Source organism: Microcaecilia unicolor, chromosome 2 (assembly GCF_901765095.1).
Source record: "Microcaecilia unicolor chromosome 2, aMicUni1.1, whole genome shotgun sequence".
NCBI lineage: Eukaryota > Metazoa > Chordata > Amphibia > Gymnophiona > Siphonopidae > Microcaecilia > Microcaecilia unicolor.
In genome coordinates, this window is record NC_044032.1 from 131,023,545 (window position 1) to 131,045,449 (window position 21,905).

Below are 21,905 nucleotides of genomic sequence, written 5' to 3' on the forward strand. Positions count from 1 at the left end.
TCGCCATAAGGTGTCTCCTTAGATTGATAGGTGAGACTTTTACCCCTCCCCTAAACCCTCTGCAGCAACCCCCATCAAGTCTGGGAGTTGAACCCAGGTCCATTGCCTGGCAGTGCACCTCACTTGCCACTGAACTAGGAACAGACTGAAGAGCTAATAAATATTAATGTTAAAATAAACGTTTGAAAGGTATGTGCCAATATATACAAAAATGGTTCTGTAGAAAAATACATTCTAGAGTTCAGCTCCAGAGCTCAGGAGCATTACATGCAATTTGCATCTCCTTGACATTGTTGCATGCTTAGTAATCTAAGTGTAAACCAGAGGTCACATTCTGGTAATGAAGGAAGAGGGTTTGTTTTTGTTTTAATTTTTCATGTAGAGCTGGTTACAGATAATTTTAAGAGCCTTTACAGTGCTGGATCTGTTGACAGGGGTATTTCAACCTTTTCTCTTCCCTGATTGTCAAATTTTCTGGTAAAGAGTAACAGCTTGACTTCAAATTGGTACCATATTTATTTATTTATTTATTTATTTATTTATTTATTTATTTATTTATTTATTTGCTGCATTTGTATCCCACATTTTCCCACCTCTTTGCAGGCTCAATGTGGCTTACATTATGCCGCAATGGCGATCGCCATTAACGGAATGAGAAGTACAGAGTATTATTACAATTAAGGTACATAAAATATCAAGTAAATTAGAAGTAAATAAATAATTTATATTAGGTATATGAGATCAGGATAAGGTATAACATTCAATAATAACAATGTGATTAAAGTAACCAAATTAAAACAGATCAATGTTGTCTTGTTCTGGTACAGTTTTGATGTCAAGTCTTTTATGAAGGATTATTTTTATAAGTCTCTTTGAACAGGTTAGTCTTCAGTAACTTCCGGAAGGCTGTCAGATCGTGCGTTGTTTTTATAGCATTCGGTAGTGCGTTCCATAGTTGCGTGCAGATGTAGAAGATTCTAGATGCATATATTGATTTGTATTTAAGTCCTTTACAGTTGGGGTAATGGAGGTTTAAGAAAGTGCGTGATAGACTTTTTGTGTTCCTTGCTGGTAGGTCTATGAGGTCTGACATATATATTGGGGCCTCTCCATGAATGACTTTATGAAACAGGGTGCAGATTTTGAATGTAATTCGATCTTTTAGTGGAAGCCAGTGTAATTTTTCTTTGAGGGGTTTGGCGCTTTCATATTTCGCTTTTCCAAATATGAGTCTAGCTGCAGTGTTTTGGGCTGTCTGGAGTTTTTTAATAGTTTGTGCTTTACATCCGGCATAGATGGAATTGCAATAGTCCAAATGGCTTAATACCAGTGATTGCACCAAATTGTGGAATACCTCCCTTGGGAAGAAAGGTTTCACTCTTTTAAGCTTCCACATTGCATGGAACATCTTCTTTGTTACATTTTTCATGTGACTATCTAGAGTTAGATTTCATTCGATTGTTACTCCCAGGAGTTTCAGGGTGTCCGCAACAGGAAGAACATGGTTTGATGTATTTATAGTAGCATAATTGGTTCTATTATATTGCATTGTGTCTTTTCTGCATTAAGCTTTAGTTGGAATGCATCCGCCCATGAGTTCATTATTTGGAAGCTGTGATTGATTTTATTTGTGATTTCTGATAAGTCATTTTTAAACGGGATATATATCGTAACATCATCAGCATAGATGTATGGGTTTAGGCCTTGGTTGGATAGTGATTTGGCCAATGGTAACATCATTAAGTTAAAGAGAATTGGTGAAAGGGGTGATCCTTGAGGCACTCCACATTCAGGTTTCCATGGTGATGATATAGTCGACTTTGATATCACTTGGTATGTTCTTGCAGTTAGGAAGCTACGAAACCAATTCAATATATTTCCTCCAATTCCGAAATATTCTAGAATGTTCAGTAGAATACCATGGCTAATCATGTAAAACGCGCTGGTCATGTCAAATTGTAAGAGGAGAGCATTGTTGCCAGTTGCAATTATTTGTTTGAATTTAGTTAGGAGTGTTATAAGTACTGTTTCGGTACTATGATTAGCATGGAATCCAGATTGAGATGCATGTAATACTGAGAAATTGTTTAAATAATCGGTAAGTTGTTTAGTAACTAGACTTTCCATTAACTTAACTACAAGAGGAATGGACGCAACTGGGCGGTAATTAGTTATATCGTTTAAGTTTTTCTTTAGGTCTTTGGGAATTGGTGTAAGTAGTACATTGCCTTTATCCATAGGAAAGGATCCATGTTGAAGCATGTAATTTAAGTAGGAGGTAAGATCTGTTATGAAACGTTGATTTATACACATTGGGGTACTAATTTGCTCATCTGCATTGCGTTTTCGTTAGCTGCTACCGTGATCGGAAAATGGCTCGGAGAAGTCTTTTTTGCATGCCACGGTTTACTACTTGCTCATTAATGGCTCGTTAAGTTTAGTGCATCTGGCCCTCAGTGATGCTGATCAAGATTTATTTGATTTAAAGTAATCCCTGCAAATGTTTGAAAAAACAAAAGGAATAAGCAGTGTGTCTAGTGATCAGATTCCACCTTACTCACATTTCCATGTACACTTTCTAGTCCATTGGTTCAAATTAGCATGAAATCTATGAAATTGAACTTTATTTCACCCCCAGCTCCTGTTTGTTTGTAGGAAGAGAGGTATTGGAGAACGGAGTGGATTCTGCAGTACCATGGCACCTATTCTCCAGATCGAAGAACTAGGAAGAAGGCAGGATATGAAGATGTGATGTATTAGCGATTTCCTTTTCTGTACAAGAATTTGAAATAAAGGATTTTTTTTTGTAGATAATATATTTGCTTTTTAGAGTTAATTCTACTCAAAAGGGTAGAAATCTCTCAGCATCATGAGAGCTATTTGCCCAGTCACAAGTGTACCTGTTGCAGAAATTAATTTTCTAGCTGATTTGTCAGTGGGGCAAATTTGGTACCTTACAAGACAAATGTTGATTTTGCAGATCACTTTATATTACCGGTGCCAGTCAGTTTGACTGCTGAATTTCTGTCTCACTGAACACATTGTCAAAACACAAAAAAGCTTATGAGATCCACAAGTAAATGCAAGAGAAAAGTATATAGAACACACAGAGAAAAAAAAATTATGAAGTCCTTTTATTGACAAGATGAGGTAAAAAGCCTGATGGAGCCATGTTTCACCCAATCCCGGGCTGCGCCGGGATAAACTGGAATAACATATGTTCAATAAATAAACATACAAACATTATTGTATTTACATTTGTTTAATGTAAATAAATTAAAAACACACAACTTTCAAAATGAACATACAGTGGTGGAAATAAGTATTTGATCCCTTGCTGATTTTGTAAGTTTGCCCACTGACAAAGACATGAGCAGCCCATAATTGAAGGGTAGGTTATTGGTAACAGTGAGAGATAGCACATCACAAATTAAATCCGGAAAATCACATTGTGGAAAGTATATGAATTTATTTGCATTCTGCAGAGGGAAATAAGTATTTAATCCCTCTGGCAAACAAGACCTAATACTTGGTGGCAAAACCCTTGTTGGCAAGCACAGCGGTCAGACGTCTTCTGTAGTTGATGATGAGGTTTGCACACATGTCAGGAGGAATTTTGGTCCACTCCTCTTTGCAGATCATCTCTAAATCATTAAGAGTTCTGGGCTGTCGCTTGGCAACTCGCAGCTTCAGCTCCCTCCATAAGTTTTCAATGGGATTAAGGTCTGGTGACTGGCTAGGCCACTCCATGACCCTAATGTGCTTCTTCCTGAGCCACTCCTTTGTTGCCTTGGCTGTATGTTTTGGGTCATTGTCGTGCTGGAAGACCAGCCACGACCCATTTTTAAGGCCCTGGCGGAGGGAAGGAGGTTGTCACTCAGAATTGTACGGTACATGGCCCCATCCATTCTCCCATTGATGCGGTGAAGTAGTCCTGTGCCCTTAGCAGAGAAACACCCCCAAAACATAACATTTCCACCTCCATGCTTGACAGTGGGGACGGTGTTCTTTGGGTCATAGGCAGCATTTCTCTTCCTCCAAACACGGCGAGTTGAGTTCATGCCAAAGAGCTCAATTTTTGTCTCATCTGACCACAGCACCTTCTCCCAATCACTCTCGGCATCATCCAGGTGTTCACTGGCAAACTTCAGACGGGCCGTCACATGTGCCTTCCGGAGCAGGGGGACCTTGCGGGCACTGCAGGATTGCAATCCGTTATGTCGTAATGTGTTACCAATGGTTTTCGTGGTGACAGTGGTCCCAGCTGCCTTGAGATCATTGACAAGTTCCCCCCTTGTAGTTGTAGGCTGATTTCTAACCTTCCTCATGATCAAGGATACCCCACGAGGTGAGATTTTGCGTGGAGCCCCAGATCTTTGTCGATTGACAGTCATTTTGTACTTCTTCCATTTTCTTACTATGGCACCAACAGTTGTCTCCTTCTCGCCCAGCGTCTTACTGATGGTTTTGTAGCCCATTCCAGCCTTGTGCAGGTGTATGATCTTGTCCCTGACATCCTTAGACAGCTCCTTGCTCTTGGCCATTTTGTAGAGGTTAGAGTCTGACTGATTCACTGAGTCTGTGGACAGGTGTCTTTCATACAGGTGACCATTGCCGACAGCTGTCTGTCATGCAGGTAACGAGTTGATTTGGAGCATCTACCTGGTCTGTAGGGGCCAGATCTCTTACTGGTTGGTGGGGGATCAAATACTTATTTCCCTCTGCAGAATGCAAATAAATTCATATACTTTCCACAATGTGATTTTCCGGATTTAATTTGTGATGTGCTATCTCTCACTGTTACCAATAACCTACCCTTCAATTATGGGCTGCTCATGTCTTTGTCAGTGGGCAAACTTACAAAATCAGCAAGGGATCAAATACTTATTTCCACCACTGTATGTAGTATCAGGGAACCAATGGTTAAAATGTGCACAAATAACTTGTTTATACATGTGACATAATAAGTAAAATAATGTGCTATAAAAACAGAAAAAAGGACGATAAAAGAATCACATCACCAATGGAAAAATGTACATTGCAAGGCTGAAAAAAAAGAAAAACAAAGGATGACTTATCCAAGAGCAAAGCAGTATCCATGTTAATAGAAAGAGGAAGTATTTCCTGTTTATGTGCTTCTTGTGATGGCAAAAAACAATTACAAACGGCACATAAATGAAGGATACCAGATTTAAAAAATGATGTAAGTAGCCAAAAAAAAAAAACAATTTAAACAATATGAAAATGCCGCAAAAAAATAAAACAAATCACTTAAACTATATGCTTTTTCCATTACAGGAGGGCATTTGTATAAAGGGCTCATTTTCGAAACAAAAAAATGTTCAAAAAGCAAAATTTTGACTTTTTTTTTTTTTTGCCAAAACGTCCAAATCACCATTTTTGAAACCCATTTTAAAGACATTTTTCTATACAGTTTGTCTACAGCACATCCAAATCACAAGGGAGCTTTGTCAGAGATGTGTTGGAGGCAGGATTTGGGCTTCCCAAAACTTGGACATTTTTCTGCCATAATAGACCAAAGCAAAGGGGGTAACGGTGAAATGTGTAACTGGGACCTTTTTATGTGAAGTGCACTGTAGTGCCCCCCTAGAGTGCCCCACTGCTCTCCTAGTATGTCTGTGTGGCCAGTCTGCTAAGAATGCATTCCCCCCCCCCCCCCCCCCATACATATGGCTTGTTTTTGTGCATTTTTCCCTTGGACTTTTTTTTTATGGTCCTAAAAGATAGATCTACTGAGTATAACAAATGTCCAAAGTTGGATTTAGATGTCATATCATATGGAGGAGTAGCCTAGTGGTTAGTGCAATGGCCTGAGAATCTGGGGAACTTGGTTTGATTCCCACTGTAGCTCATTGTGACACTGGGCAAGTCACTTAACCCTCTATTGCCCCAGGTACAAAATACATACCTGTATATTATATGTAAACCGCTTTGATTGTAACTACAGAAAGGCAGTATATCAAGTCTCATCCCCTTTTCTTTTCCCTCTGATGCAACCCAGGATTGGGCGCAACATGGCCACGTTGGGTGATCTACGTACTTTGTGTGACTAAACACATTTTCATTGTATCACAGTGTTATATGAGAGCATTTCTAATACAAAATTGAAACCTAAATACAGGAAATAAAGTTCAGACTATTCATTAAAACAGTAAGGTAGATGAGAGTATAAGTCTTGAAAGTAAAGTACAGCCAATCTTTCTGTGGCAGAGTCAGAATACCGGCCCTAATTCAGAAACATTTCCCACAGCAACTTCCCATAAACACCCCCTCTAGGCAGGGTCATCCACCCCCCCCCCCCCCACCCCCCTTCCAACTCTGTCTCTTTCCCCAGTGACTCTGGAGAATTCTAGCATTAGTTCTAGTAATCCCCAATAATCAGGGGATTACAGAGGGAAGAATAATCCTACACCAGGCAGAATCCTACACCAGACAGAATTATTAAACTGAAAAGTTTGTTAACAAACACTTGGAAACATAAACAAGGAAACAATACCTTTGGATGTTCGCACAATTAATATAAAAAGGATTTCATGCAGGTATTATTATCTAGACAAGTTTCAATGTGACCATTGCCTGAGGAGATTCAGGATAAGTTATTCTCACTATGGTGCATGGAATTAGGGTCTTGGCATGTATCTCCTGCCAGTCTGTAATCTTAAACAAAGACTGGTGGCTTCTAGCAAATTTGGAGCCAGCCCTCCTCTAGCTGTGTCTGAAGGACCAATCAGGATACAGAACAGTAGCCCTTTAACCAATGACTTCATTGCCATCACATACCAAGTGTGTAAGGAGGGGAACAGATAAATCTTTTGATGGAGTTTCTCAACCCAGGCAGGTTTTCAGGGCTTCCCACAATGAATATACATGAGATAGATGTGCACAGAATGAAGGTAGTGTATGCAAATTTATCTCATGCATATTTATTGTGGATATCCTAAAAACCTGACTGGCTAGACGTGCCCTGAGGACTGGTAGAGAACCCCTGCTATAGATCAAGGGTTCTCAACCCAGTCCTCAGGACACACCTAGCCAGTCAGATTTTCATGGTACCCACAGTGAATATGCCTGTCCATACAGATAAGGTTACAGCCCACACTAGTGCCAGGTGTTTTCTTAATTGCAGCATATGCCACCTGCATGTCCAGGAGCTTACAGCTTAAGTACAAATGGGACACGTCTCCTCTTTACTGTTTACCTGACTGAGCACAGCTGCAATTCTATAAATTGAGGCACCAGTCAATAGCAGAAGTCTTTGGTTATAGTCCAGTGCAGCCAGTATTGTATTAATAGCCAATGCAGTCTTTAGAACTTGGAAAGCTACATTGTAATTATAGTGATCAGGAAATGGGGCAGTGTAGCCTCTTTAATCAGGAATTTGACTATTTTGCTGTTCTAGGACATAGTTTTAGTAATTCTTCACCATCCTTATGAAAGCTAAAAATCTGCCTCTTGGTCCGGAAGTGGACCAGGTCAGTAGCACCTCAGGTGGTTTTGGCTTTAGCAGTTCACCTCCCACCCTGTATCTAAGTGCTAGATTTCAGACCTGATACCTGCTGGATTTAGTAGTCAGGTCTGCCTCCTGAATCTTGTCTAATACACATGCTAAATGGGTCAAATGGTTGTCCCTTGTCCAACTATATACAATGATATCACCTAGATATGTCATTTATCATGTTTCTGGAGTATAACAGTTTATTAGGCATAAAACGTACCAAGGGTATTTTTAGTGCCCAGAGTATTACAATGAATTCATGCAAGTCTAATGGGTTACAGAATGCAAAATATTCTTGAACAGTAGTTCATTGGGAATCTGAGAGTATCCACAACTAAGGTTCATAGTGGTTAGGTACTAGGCACTAGCCAAGTGCCCTAATAATTCATCTGTGTGGGCCACCTGATACAGTACATTCATTGAATTTCCTATATTTAGATATTTCCTTACAGGGATTTATTAACCACTTTTATAAATTCAGCCAGTGCAGTGTATAGCAGTGTAGCTTGACATAAACTACTTAAATTGTCAGCATAAAAATATAAAATGACCCTATCTGCAGGTGCAATACTATCAAATGAAGCACAAAAATACTTTTTGGGAGACCTTCTAATATCCACACAAATTAATAGCCTCCAATAGAAGACAATTTGAACTACGGATCTTAGCGGTGCCCCTTCCTGGATCATGACTTTTTACCAGCAAGACTTACGCACCCACCTCTTCATTGGTCACATACAGGCTTATTTTCGAAAAGAAAAGGGTGCCCATCTTTCGACACAAATCGGGAGATGGGCGTCTTTCTCCCAGGGTTGCCCAAATCAGCATAATTGAAAGCCGATTTAGGGTGTCCTCAACTAGTGGACTAGTAGACTAGTGGTTAGTGCAGCTGATTCTGGGGAACTAGGTTCGATTCCCACTGCAGCTCCTTGTGACTGTGGCCAAGTCACTTAACCCTTCATTGCCCCAGGTACAAACTTAAATACCTGTATGTAATATGTAAACCGCTTTGAATGTAGTTGCAAAAACCACAGAAAGGCAGTATATCAAGTCCCATTTTCCTTTCCCTTCCCTTTCCATCACGGAGACGACCAAAGTTCATGGGGGCGTGTCGGAAGCATAGTGAAGGTGGGATCGGGGCGTGCCTAACACATGGGCGTCCGCGACCGATAATGGAAAAAAAGAAGGGCGTCCTTGACAAACACTTGGGCGACTTTACTTGGTCCATTTTTTTTTTAACGACCAAGCCTCAAAAAGGTGCCCGAACTGACCAGATGACCACCGGAGAGAGTCTGGGATGACCTCCCCTTACTCCCCCAGTGCTCACCAACCCCCTCCCACCCTAAAAAAACTTTTTAAATATTTTTTGCCAGCCTCAAATATCATACCCAGCTCCATGACAGCAGTATGCAGGTCCCTGGAGCAGTTTTAGTGAGTACTGCAGTGCACTTCAGGTAGGCGGACCCAGGCCCATCCCCCCCACCTGTTACACTTGTGGTGGTAAATGTGAGCCCTTCAAAACCCACCACAAACCCACTGTACCCACATGTAGGTGCCCCCCTTCACCCCTTAGGGCTGTGGTAGTGGTGTACAGTTGTGGGGAGTGGGTTTTGGGGGGCTCAGCACACATGGTAAGGAAGCTATGCACCTGGGAGCAATGTGTGAAGTCCACTGCAGTGCCCCCTAGGGTGCTCGGTTGGTGTCCTGGCATGTCAGGAGGACCAGTGCAGTACGAATGCTGGCTCCTTCCATGACCAATGGTTTGGATTTGGTCGTTTCTGAGATGGACGTCCTCGGTTTCCATTATGACCGAAAATCGGGGACAACCATCTCTAAGGTTGACCTAAATTACACGATTTGGGCGTCCCTGACCGTATTATTGAAATGAAAGATGGACGCCCATCTTGTTTTGATAATACGGGTTTCCCCGCCCCTTCGCCGGGACGTCCTGCGAGGACGTCCTCAGGAAAACTTGGGCGCCCCTTTCGATTATGCCCCTCATAAACATTTTTTTACAATTTTTAGCATTTGTTTAATATTTTTTTGCAATATTTTGTGTCTCAATTTTTAATTTTTAAAAATTTAAAAATAGTTTGAGACAGAAAATATTGTACCATTTTACACTGTGTGCCCAATGAGGAGGTGGATGTGTAAGTCTTGCTGGTAAGTGCATAACATAAGTACATAAGTAATGCCATACTGGGAAAAGACCAAGGGTCCATCGAGCCCAGCATCCTGTCCACGACAGCGGCCAATCCAGGCCAAGGGCACCTGGCAAGCTTCCCAACGTACAAACATTCTATACATGTTATTCCCAGAATTGTGGATTTTTCCGAAGTCCATTTAGTAGTGGTTTATGGACTTGTCCTTTAGGAAGCCGTCCAACCCCTTTTTAAACTCTGCTAAGCTAACCGCCTTCACCACTTTCTCCGGCAACGAATTCCAGAGTTTAATTATACGTTGGGTGAAGAAAAATTTTTTCCGATTTGTTTTAAATTTACTACACTGTAGTTTCATCGCATGCCCCCTAGTCCTAGTATTTTTGGAAAGGGTGAACAGACACTTCACATCCACCTGTTCCACTCCACTCATTATTTTATATACCTCTATCATGTCTCCCCTCAGCCGTCTCTTCTCCAAGCTGAATAGCCCTAACCTCCTTAATCTTTCTTCATAGGGAAGTCGTCCCATCCCCGCTACCATTTTAGTTGCCCTTCGCTGTACCTTTTCCAATTCTACTATATCTTTCTTGAGATGCGGCGACCAGAATTGAACACAATACTCAAGGTGCGGTCGCACCATGGAGCGATACAACGGCATTATAACATCCTCACACCTGTTTTCCATACCTTTCCTAATAATACCCAACATTCTATTCACTTTCCTAGCCGCAGCAGCACACTGAGCAGAAGGTTTCAGTGTATTATCGACGACGACATGATCCAGTAAGGGGCACCGTTGAGGTCCATAGTTGAAATTGTCTTCTTTTAGAAGGCTATTAATTTGTGTGCATATCTACAGGTAAGCATAAAATTCAATCAATGAGGTAAACTTGGAGATAGGAAGTTTTACATTTTAGCAGTGACATGATACAGTATCAGAAATGTTCATTAAAAAAGCACAGTAGGACATTCATATAAGAGAAATATGATAAATGGCAACAGAATACAAATGATGTATCTCATAAGTGTGATGATGAAATGGGGCCTATTAACTTACTATATAAAAGAAAAGTAAGCTAGGTAGATTGAAGCTCATCTGTTTCACTTAAATTATTTTAAAATTTAAATAAGTATGTAAATTATTTTAAAATTTAAATAAGTATGTATAATATGTATGAGTGAATATTAGATATAAATATTGAGGCAGAGTTATCTATCAATTAAGGGTCACCTAATTGTTTGTATTAAGTAGTAAAATAGGTGGGTCTGGATATAACGTTTTTGTTGGGACATTTGATTTTTTCATTTGAGTATCATAAGAGGAAGCATGTAAGAACAGTCATATAACAGATATGATAGTCATGATTTATTTCATTTTTTTATTTATATACTGCTTAGACCTAAGCGGTTTACAGTTTCTTAGAGGTACTGGCACTGTCCCTAATGGACTCACAATCTAAGTAGTATATTGTATTTGGGGCATTGGAGGGCTAATTGACTTGCCCAGGATCACACGGAGCTGAGGAGGAAATTGAACTTGGTTTCCCAGGGTCTCAACCCACTGCTAACCGTTGGACAGCAGTGGAAATTGAACCCAGGTCTGCAACCCACTGCACTAACCATTAGGCCACTCCTCCAGCACAATACAATTGAAACACAATAATAGATAAACATTAGAATATTCAACTAGCATATATATGATGCTCACAATGCCATTACTGTACAATACTCACCTCCTGTATCCATATACCATCCCCACACAGCATCTCCTCTTTGTGTCCCCGTCCCTATGGCCCTACCCCTATATACATCATTTCCTTTCAGTTTCTATCTCCCTGTGTCCAGCTTCTCCCCTCTTAATAGGCAGCCGAAGGGACAAGATATAGAGAAAGACAAGATGGATAGGACAAAGACATTGGGTTAAATAAATGGGTGTCCAAATTCAAGGCAAATTATGTATACAGTTGAATAAGATTTGTAGAAATTGTCTTAGTTACAAGGTGTGCGACTACTAGTCCAGATGTGATGTGAGTGAATAGTTTGTCACCACAGGCATGAAAGGTTTGGGAGAAGAGGCAGGTTTTCAGCTGCTTCCTGAAACAGAGGTAGTCGAGTTCAGTGCAGCTCCTCTGGGAGTGAATTCAGAGTGTAGGGGCTGCTTCAGAGAAGGATTGCTGGCAGATGTCAGATCTTGTGATTTTCTTTCATGAGGAAATAGGTAGTGATTTCCTTGAAAGGATCTTAGAGGTCTCAAAGATGTATAGAAGGCTAACTTATTCTTTATGTACTCTGGCCCATTTTTGTCTTGAAGGCCTTGAAAATCATTTTAAATTTGGCCCTATAAGATACTGTTAAACCAGTGCATTTTTTACAGTAAGGGTATGATATGGTCACACCACTTGTAACCCTGTATCAGCAGTTCTGCAGCATTCCGAATTAGTTGAAGCTGCTGCAAACTCCTTTGTGTTTGACCAGTATACGGTGCGTTACAATAGTCTAGCCATGACATTATTGTGGTATGGACCACTGTGATCAGACTTGCCTTCTTTAATATTTGTAAAGAGTTTTCATAGTTGTAGCAGATGATACAGGCAGTTTGCAGATTTGTGGGATCAAAGCAAGTGATAACTCTAGCAGTATCCCAAGATTCCTGACCTGTGATTTTAGGTGGGGAGGGGTCATACTTCCCAGATGGGATTTTGAAATCAGGCACCTGTTCACTTGTGTTAAAAACCCACAGAACCTCTGTTTTACTTTGGGTTCAGCCAGATTTCGTTGTTTTATTGCCCATTCCTGAGTTGGGCAATCAACTTACATGCAGTCAATTTACTCAAAGCGTTGGATACATCTGGTTCAATTGGTATGATTAGCTGTACATTATCAGTGTAGGTACAGAATTTTGTAACTATCAGCTGAAGCAGCTCAGAGACTTGAGGTACATATGAAATAAAATAAGTGACAGTATGGATTCCTGTGATACCCTGCAGTTCAGTGCCCAAGGTGATGATGTACTGTTACTGAACAAAACTGATAGTTGTCTGACAAATAGGATTTGAACTATGCAAATTCCATTCCATTGATGCCTATTTCCTCCAGCTATGCAAGCATCATGGTGTCAAAGACTGCTGAGAGATCCAGAAACACTAGTATTGAGCCAGATTCCCTGTCAAAGTTTCTGTGGAGATCATCAGGCAGGGATATAAGAGCTATTTCTAATCAATACCCAAGTCTGAGGCCAGATTGACATAGATCTAGTCATGTTTTTCATTTAGCCAGTTGAATTTTAATGCAGGCTGTTCTATAAGATTGCCCTGGAAAGGGATGTTAGATACCGGCTGGTAATTTTCCAGCTTTTTCTGATCAAGAGAGCTCGTTTTCAGTAGGGGGCACACACCAGCCCTTTTTAGTGCTGTTAGCAGCTGTTCTACCAGAGGAGTTGACAATTTTAGTGGCCCTTTCTGTGAGGCCTCTGCTTGCCAGTTGTACTGTCTTTGCTGGGCAGGATGTCAGCCACAGGCGTTTCAAGATTTATTTGAGAATCTTCTCTGTTACCTCGTTTAAGGAGTCCCAGATGACTTTACATGGGCAAGAAGAGGAAGAGTTCTCATTAGCTGGTAGGAGACAGGGCTAGCCAAATCGCTAGGTGAATTAGGCATCTATCTTGGGCAGCACATTCACAGTAGTCAATGTGTCTATGTTCAGCATCTCCCCATTCTCCCCCCCCCCCCCTAAGGATTTTAGTGAATTGCCTTCCCTTCCTTACCGCTCTGTTACAGGATCAGCATGTTAATCTGCTTGCCAACACAACACTTGCACCCAGTGCAGGGTCTTAAGCATGTGCAGAAACTCAAGGCCCCACACTGGGTGCAACGTGTATTGTGTTAACAAGCAGACTCAAATACAAGTGCCTTCACAGAGGAGGTAAGAAAGGGAAGGGAAGCCGCTGAAAAATTTGTGAGGAGAATGGAGAGATCCTGGACACCTCATGGGTAGGATAGAGTAGTAAGGAGATGCTGGAAGGAGGGAGATTATGAACATCATGGGGAGGATATGTAGGGAAGGGAGGTTGGGGGGGGTCTTGAGATGCCCTGAGTTGAGGGAACCATTCCTCCTTAGTGGGAGACTCATTGGATTTGACTCTAAGACCTGTTAAAGACCTTTTAATTTTGCTGGTAAAGTATCTGGCAAATCATTGCTGGTCATTTGTGACTGGGAAAGCTAGTTCTGTTGTGGGAGTTGCAGTAGATCTGTTAAGCTCATTGAGAGAAAAATAGCTTTTTTGGCTACTGTTAAGGCCTGTGTTTCCTACAATTAAACCTGTCTTCCTCATTGTGGATCATCTCCAGCATATATGAAGATGTCTGTACTATATAGCAAAAACTAGTACAATTATACATTTCTGCTTCAGAGGTGCTGACTGGACCCGAAGGGGGAAGGAAGGGGCTGAAGAAAGGTGCTGGACCCATGGGAGGAGGATAGGGTGCTGGAGAGAAGGGAGAGAGCTACTAGACCAAGAGGATGAAGGAAGAGGGAGTCATATACTGAACTCACAGAGGGAAGGAGGGCATGCTGATGAGCCAGATGCTGGAAAGGGGGGAGGAGGAGAGAGGAAGAGTAGCTGGGTGGGGTTGGAGAGGAGAGAGAGACATTGGAAGAGAGGGGAGAAGCTGGACACAGGGAGATATAAACTGAGAGGAAGTGATGTACATGGGGGTAGGGCCATAGGGACGGGGACACAAAGAGGAGATGCTGTGTGGGGATGGTATATGGATACAGGAGGTGAGTATATGGAAACAGGGGATGGTGGACATGTGGGAGAATAAGAACACTGAAAGAAGATGTGGGGCATAGAGACATAGAGGAATGATGTTTGACCCAGGGGAGAGGATAGGGAGATAGAGAGGTGATGATGGATGCGGGGATATGAGCACAGGGAAGTATAGGAACACAGAGAAGGGAGATAGATGCTGAGCATGGGGAATGATAGGGACACATAGATGGAAGATGGATGGTGGACATGGAGAAAGAAGAGATGTCAGAAGTACAGGAGACCCTGGTGAGTGAGTTAAGTGAAGACAGAGGGAAGCAGAAACCAGAGCCTGAGACCTACATGATTTGAAAAATAAAATGACCAGACAACAAAGTTAGAAAAAATAATTTTATTTTCTATTTTGTGATTAGAGTATGTCAAATTTGAAATATACATCCTGCCCGAGCTGGTGTTAGACATGGCTGGGGGCCCCAAAGCTGAGTATCAGGCTGCAATTTTTTCAGTTCCCAGAAAGCTTAGGGCTCTCTCTGGTCAGGGGCCGAGGGAAGTTGCCCCAGTCACACTCCCCTAACACCATCCCTGGCATGTACCATCTTTAGATTTTGCACAGTACAGGAATAAATGCATCTCTTTCTATATCTCTGGTGTAGTACTTAACTGTTCAAGGCTTGTGTAGATGGAGATAGAGCTCACAGGGATGGAGACAAACTTTGTCCCCGTGCCATTCTGTACAAACAATTCCTGGTTTGGTAGGGAATGTCAGCAGTTTGCAATGCTACTTTGAGTTGATGTCTCTGAATAGTTGGCACTTGCTCTCTCATCACAATTTGTTGCAGATAACCTTCAGGCAATGCCTCTTCTAGGAGGTAGAATAATCACTGTCCTGATTTGCTTCTGGTGCGCTGCATATAGCCAGCTTCATTGCTGTGTGATCAGTATATGCCTTTTGTCATATTTACATGAAAAGTATTCTGTATTCAATCTTGGGAGTCCATTAATATAACATAAGTCACTTGGCACCTAAACAGTGCTAACCAACATAAAGTTTATTTTGACATACTGGGGTTGGACCTAATAACCTGCTGACCCCCTACAGACTGTCTGGCTTTGGGTCTTATGATGATACCAGGTTTCTTGTTTAGTCAGTTGCCTGCATGGTATGTCAAACAAACCCCATGTGGTCATCTGGATGTTGCTACATGTGATCTGCACACTCAATTACAGGGATATCTGACATGTCAGGTTCCACTCCCAGTGCTCTCTTCTTACTAGGTCAAGGACACCCTCTCATGCTTTTTGCCATAAGACAACTCAGATGGGGGAAAATCTGGTAGATTCCTGAGGTATCTTTCTGTAGGAAAACAGTAGCTAGGGTAGATATTTCTCTCAGTCATGGTCTCCCAACCCCACAAAAGCCTTTAATATATTTTAAGATGTCATTAAATGTTTTTATCAACCCATTAATCTCAGGTTGATATGGGGTGGTGTGGACAGATTTCACTCCACAATATTTCTCCACGGCTGCCAACCCAGGAAAATTAGTTCTACCAGGGCAGTGACTATCTCTTCTGCTTCTGTGGAGATTAAAGTTATTGCTTCAAGATACCCACTAGAAGATGCTAACACTGTCAGTGTATTTCTTTTCTTAGTCCTTCTAGGGATTGCTAAAGGCCCCACTGTTTCCACTTCTGTGCTCTCAAATTTTGTTTCACTGATAATTGGTAGTGCATTTAGGAGTACATGGAGACAGTTTTGGGGCTTACCTGTGCCTTGGAAAGCATCACATATCTGATAGTAGTCATATGTTGCCCAAGATGCTCCAAGTTTCTGTGAAAATGTGCATATCCCTCCGTGATGTCCAGCTATTGGAATGATTAGTCAGCCTTCAGTCACTTGCTTCTCAGTCAAGGTCAGCACATTTGAACTTGTTGGCTGGTTGGACATTTCCTTCTGTGTTGGCCTGGTTTTTGCAGGGAAAGATACAACTTACTAACTCCTTTAGGTTTTTAGGAGTATGGATTGATTCAGGGTTGAAATTTGAGTACCAGGTTTCTCATGAGGTATGTATTGGGGTTTTCTGTATTATGTTTGCTGTGGGCTATCTTTTTTTTTTTTTTTTTTAATGAGGATGTGCTTCATTCTTTTTTGCATTCATTACTGATACCCAGTTTGAATTATGGTAACGTTATCTATATGGGAGCATCCTTAAGTGTACTCAGACAGTTGAGAATGCAGGAATCCGAATGCTGAATTGACTATGAGAGAGCATGTTATTCCTTTAGGTTACATATCATTGGCTCCCAGTGGAGTTTTGGCCACTGTATAAAGTGTTGATGATTGTGTATTGTGTGTTACATACAGGAAGGCCTGGCTATTTAGCTGATGTGTTGCAAGGCTATGTCCCTACTAGGGCTCTTAGGCCTCGGGATAAAGTGTTGTTGAATCTTCCATCTCAATCCTCAGCTCTTTTGACTTCTACCAGGGAAGGGATTTTTTTGTTTTGTTTTGGTATGCTCTGTTCCTGTGGAACCAGTTTCCTTTAGATATTTGTGAAGTGGGATCTTACCAATTGTTTAAAAAGTGATTGAAGTCTTTTTTTTTTGGGGGGGGGGGGGGGGAAATGTTTTGGGAGGCTAAGGGTATTTTGTTTCCTGGATAGATCACTGGTAAGAATATAGCATATGGTTGTGTTTTGAATGTATGTCATGGATGGATTGCTTTACTTGTAATTATTGGCATTCTTTTCTATCTTTGTTTTTATTTACTGTAAGTCACTCTGACTTGCTTACAAAAAGGGTGGTCTGTCAAGTTTTATTAAACTATTAAAGTGTGTGCCCTCTGTTAGTATCCATAGCTGAGAGGGTACATATGTCAGACAAGTCAGGCTGCCCCTTACTCACTGCCCTGGTCAACTAATTCAGCTGGAATCAGAGAAGTCTCTCCTGCTGCATAGCCAGAGGGGTGACCTCCACTGATTCCAGCTCGTGGGTTTCCTGATGTCAGGTTAACAGGGCACCAACATTAGCTCTCTGGTCAAGTATAATTTTCATTGGATCCTTATGGGTACCACACAACATTGACAATAGCATTCCCTCGTTCCTCCTACTTACCTATATCCAGACATGGTAACCTACTCCATGTTACCAAGCCTACTCCATGAGCAACAGATGCAGTCTTGAGTTTTTGCAAAAAAACATCCAATAATTTGGTAGTGAATGTGGCCATTTTCAAACCAGAAAAATGTCCAACTTTTTGTTTTGAAAATGGCTATTTGATAGATGTTTTTGTGCTCAGTATGTCTATCTTTTAGGACCCATTAAAAAAAAAGTCAAAGGGGAAAAGAACCTACAAAAATAAGCCATTGAGACATATGGGGGGGGCCAGCATTCTTAGTAGATTGGCCACACAGACATCCCAGCAGATCAATGGAGCACCCTAGGGAGCACTGCAGTGAACTTACATAAAATGTTGCAGGTACACATCTCACCGTTACCCCCTTATATTGTATGGTGATCCCACCAAAACCCTACTGTACCCTATTGTACACTACTACAATAGCCCTTATGCCTAAAGGTGTCACCTATATTTAGGTACATTAGGGCTTTGGTGGGTTTTACAGGACTCACAGTTTCCACCACAAGTGTACCTGACAGAATGGGATATGTGCATAGGTCCCCTTCTCTATAGCCCACTGCACCGACCACTGCTGGTCTAGGGACCTGCTTGCTGTCTAATAGGACTAGCCATAGCATCTGAAGCTGTTATAGAGGCTAATATGTACTGTTTCTTTCACATCTTTGGGGGTAGGAGAGGGTTAGTGACCACTGGGGGGGAGTGAAGGGGATTATGCCTTAATCCTTCCAGTGGTCAGATGGTAATTTAGGGCACCTTTTGGTCACTTAGTCATGACTGAAACATGTCTAGCCAAACATATCTTAATTTTGGCCCTAGAATTTGTTCCATTGTTTTAGAAAAATGTCTATCTTTTGGTGCCTCCCATTTCCCACTCAAAACATTCCCCCCAACACGCCTTCTTGAAATTTGGATGAACTGTGGAGCAAAACATCTAAAATCAGGGTGTCAAAAATTGCTACTTGGACATTTTTGAGAGAAAAACCTCCTGTCAACTTATGTCGTTTTTTTAAACGTTTTTTTTAACTGCACAGATATAGTCAGGTCTTCTGCTTAAGCAGAAAGCATTCCACAAATACAATCAAAAAGGAGGAAGAAGCACGAAGACTCACAAACTACCTCATCTTTTTTTTTTTTTAATTTAAAGGAGGTCATCATTGAATCACAGAATACAAAATTAACAGTGACAACTGATAACAATTAAGCAAGAACAGTTCTAAAGATGAATTGAAACAGCTTCATGAATTCAAAAGCCACAAATCCTATTCAATTGTACCAAGACATTCAGAAACAAGCCTTCAGTTTTCCCTCTGTTTTACATCACTCATCAAGGTCAAAATAGGGCGGTCAGGAGTTTTGGAAAAAGGGAGGCCAGAAGAAAAGATTAATGCATACCAAAAGAATTGAGAATCCCACCAAACATCACCTTTGACTGTCATGAACCCCATTCACCAAAGTTAAGCTAGGGTATACTTCTCAAATGGATCCCATATACAAACTACCTCATCCGTGCTGTACACCATAAAAGAGCAGATGGACGTGGATACTCTTTTTTTTAGGTGCTAACAATGTGCCAGATATGCACATACATATTTACATTACTAGTATGTGTGATCATATGTGCTCACATATATGTGGATATGCACTATCCTATAAATACATACATATCTGCAGTAGTATGTGGACGTGTACATGGCTGGACTTTGGGCAGTGTTCACATTTTTGTATGTAATTTTTACTATGTTATGCATATATCGCTGGAACTTAAGCGCTCATTCAGACAGCCACTCTATGGCTTGTGTAAGTTCTTGCACCTTATTAGTTCATATATACCCAGTTACTCTATAAAGGAAAATAGGTGTCTACTTTCCTTTATAGTACCTGTGTCAATCAGGTGCCCTCTGGTCACCTTTATATAGGAATACCTTCTATACTTCCAGTTCTTGATTTTGGTTATGTTGTTTTGCATAACTTAACATTCCGTTTATACTAGACCAGGGCTTTCCCAAGCTGTCCTGGTGAGCCACTAGCCAATTGTGTTTTCTGAATATCTGCATGCACACTCCCTCAGCTGTATGAAAATCTTTCTCATGCCTATGCAGTAAAGGTGTGCTGCAAATATGATTAGCATGCAAGGCCCAGAGGTTCTTCACAGTACATTGTTAAATAATATAGGAAACTTTGAGGTTTTACAATTATACAGTAAACTTTGATTACAACACAAGCTCATTGTCTTGTATATATGCAGTAGTGGTATATAAAAAGAAACTCTAGTGCACATGATACTGAGGACAGCCCTCTGCTATGGAACAGAATATGGTTGTCAGAGTCCTAAATCCTTTTGCACACAGTGAGGTTATCCTGGTTTATGTGATATCTGAGAGGCCAGTTGTAATGATACAGTACATTCAGAGATCTGACTGGCTATCTGCAAGAAAAGGGAGGGGGTCTGGTGGGATGTAATAGATACATTCAAATATCTAGCCCACATTTAAAGAAGTGCTAGAAGGTAAAATTTTCCATAGAAAAAGAAGCTCAAGGATCCAAGGGTTGATAGGAAGCAGGAAATAATGAGGTTCAAAACAAATCTGAAGAAATACCACTTTCACTGGAAGGGTAATAAATGTTTAGAATAGCTTAATACAGGACTTCCCAAACCTGGCCTCATCCAGTCATGATCTCCCGATAGCCACATCCATGAAACGTTGTATATGTACATTTATCTCATGCATATTCACTGTAGCTGTTGTGAAAACCTGACTAGCTTTCATGTGGCTATGACAGATTTGGAAAGCATTGGCCTAATGGCTTGCTTGGGACATCTTCTTTAATTTAATGTAGAACTTATATCCTGCACCATACCATGCCATAAGCATCTAGGCAGTAATGAAACATATGCAGTATACAGTAGTTAATAAACGGTAAAACTAACAGTGATAAATACAACAAAATATTAACAATAGCAATAATAAATAAAACTAAATAAACAAGTAAGATTGTTTATTTAGTTTTATTTATTATTGCTATTGTTAATATTTTGTTGTATTTATCACTGTTAGTTTTACTGTTTATTAACTACTGTATACTGCATATGTTTCATTACTGCCATAAAAATAGAAAACTAACTTTTCTAATGGTAAAGAATGGATATGATCAGAGCTGGATTAGGGTCTGTGATGACACTGTATGCAGGGGGCAGCTGAGCAAACTGAGAGGCCCTTTTACAAAGCTGTGACAAAAAGTCGCCATAAAACGCCCTTAGATGTGTTTTTCCTGCATACTAAGGCCACTTTTTGCCACGGTTGGAAAATATTCGATTTTTAATTGCCTCATCTATAGCCACATGCTAATATTGCCATTAGCAGATGGCCATTACCAAGTTGGTCCTTACTGCCACCCATTTTGTAGGTGGTAAGGGCTCACGTGCTAAACACCAGCTGATTAGTGCAGACACGCCTAATCTCCAGACACACCCCCTGTGTGAAAATATGAATTTTATTTTTTAGCACACGCACATGTCACAAGTTCTGCAGGATGCTTCAGCGCACACCTTGGTACACCATTTTACAGTAAACATGTGTTGGTACTTAACACAGCTTGGTAAAAGGACCCACAAATGAGCTAAGATGTCATTCTCTGTAAGCAAACTACTATTTTGTAAATGAGAGCTGTAAGGTTTTATCATGCATGCAAATTGAATAAAAGCCTTTTTAAATCTATGTGGTCCTTAATGAACAGCAGTTTGGCACATGTGTCTGAAAGGGAAAATTGAAGTGGGTAAACTGGAACCTGTTGTATCTCCTGCAGGCTATAAATCTGACAGATGATGTTCCTTGTGTAGCTGTTGTGGAGCCCAAAGAAGAAACAAACACTTCGGGCACAGAAACTGAGCGGCTGTTGAGTCCTGTTCCTGTGGTTCCCTCACATGCTGCGTTACCAGTGGCTTGTTCTTCAGCTGACAAGATGAGGTGCAGTGTTTCAAAATACGTTAGCAAGGAGATCAGCCTTCTGCCTGAAGAGGAAGATCAACTGCCACCTCTTGTAGTAGCAGTTGGAGAAGGTAAAACCAGGATGAGCGGCTGAATTAACACTGAATTGTCAGATAACAATCATTAGAAAACAGTCAATGCAAAAGAAAAAATGCAATTTCTGTTTGTTTATTTATTTATTTATCACATTTGTATCCCACCTTTTCACACTGATAGCAGGCTCAAAGTGGCTTACAAAAATATTGTAGTAACAATGCAAGAAGTACAATTTTTCAAATTTAGCAGAATAAAAAATAACAGTTAAACAGCGATTGGTATTGAAGTAGGATATGAAT

General features: G+C 40.9%; 1 protein-coding gene across 1 annotated transcript in view; it reads left to right on the top strand.

Annotated features, from left to right (window-relative positions):
- Positions 1–21,905, top strand: part of ZFYVE16 (zinc finger FYVE-type containing 16) — a 258,233-nt gene that overhangs the window by 133,976 nt on the left and 102,352 nt on the right. Inside the window, 1 exon segment of the mRNA XM_030193331.1 lies at positions 21,389–21,641. Within this exon segment, the coding sequence (XP_030049191.1) occupies positions 21,389–21,641 (253 nt within the window).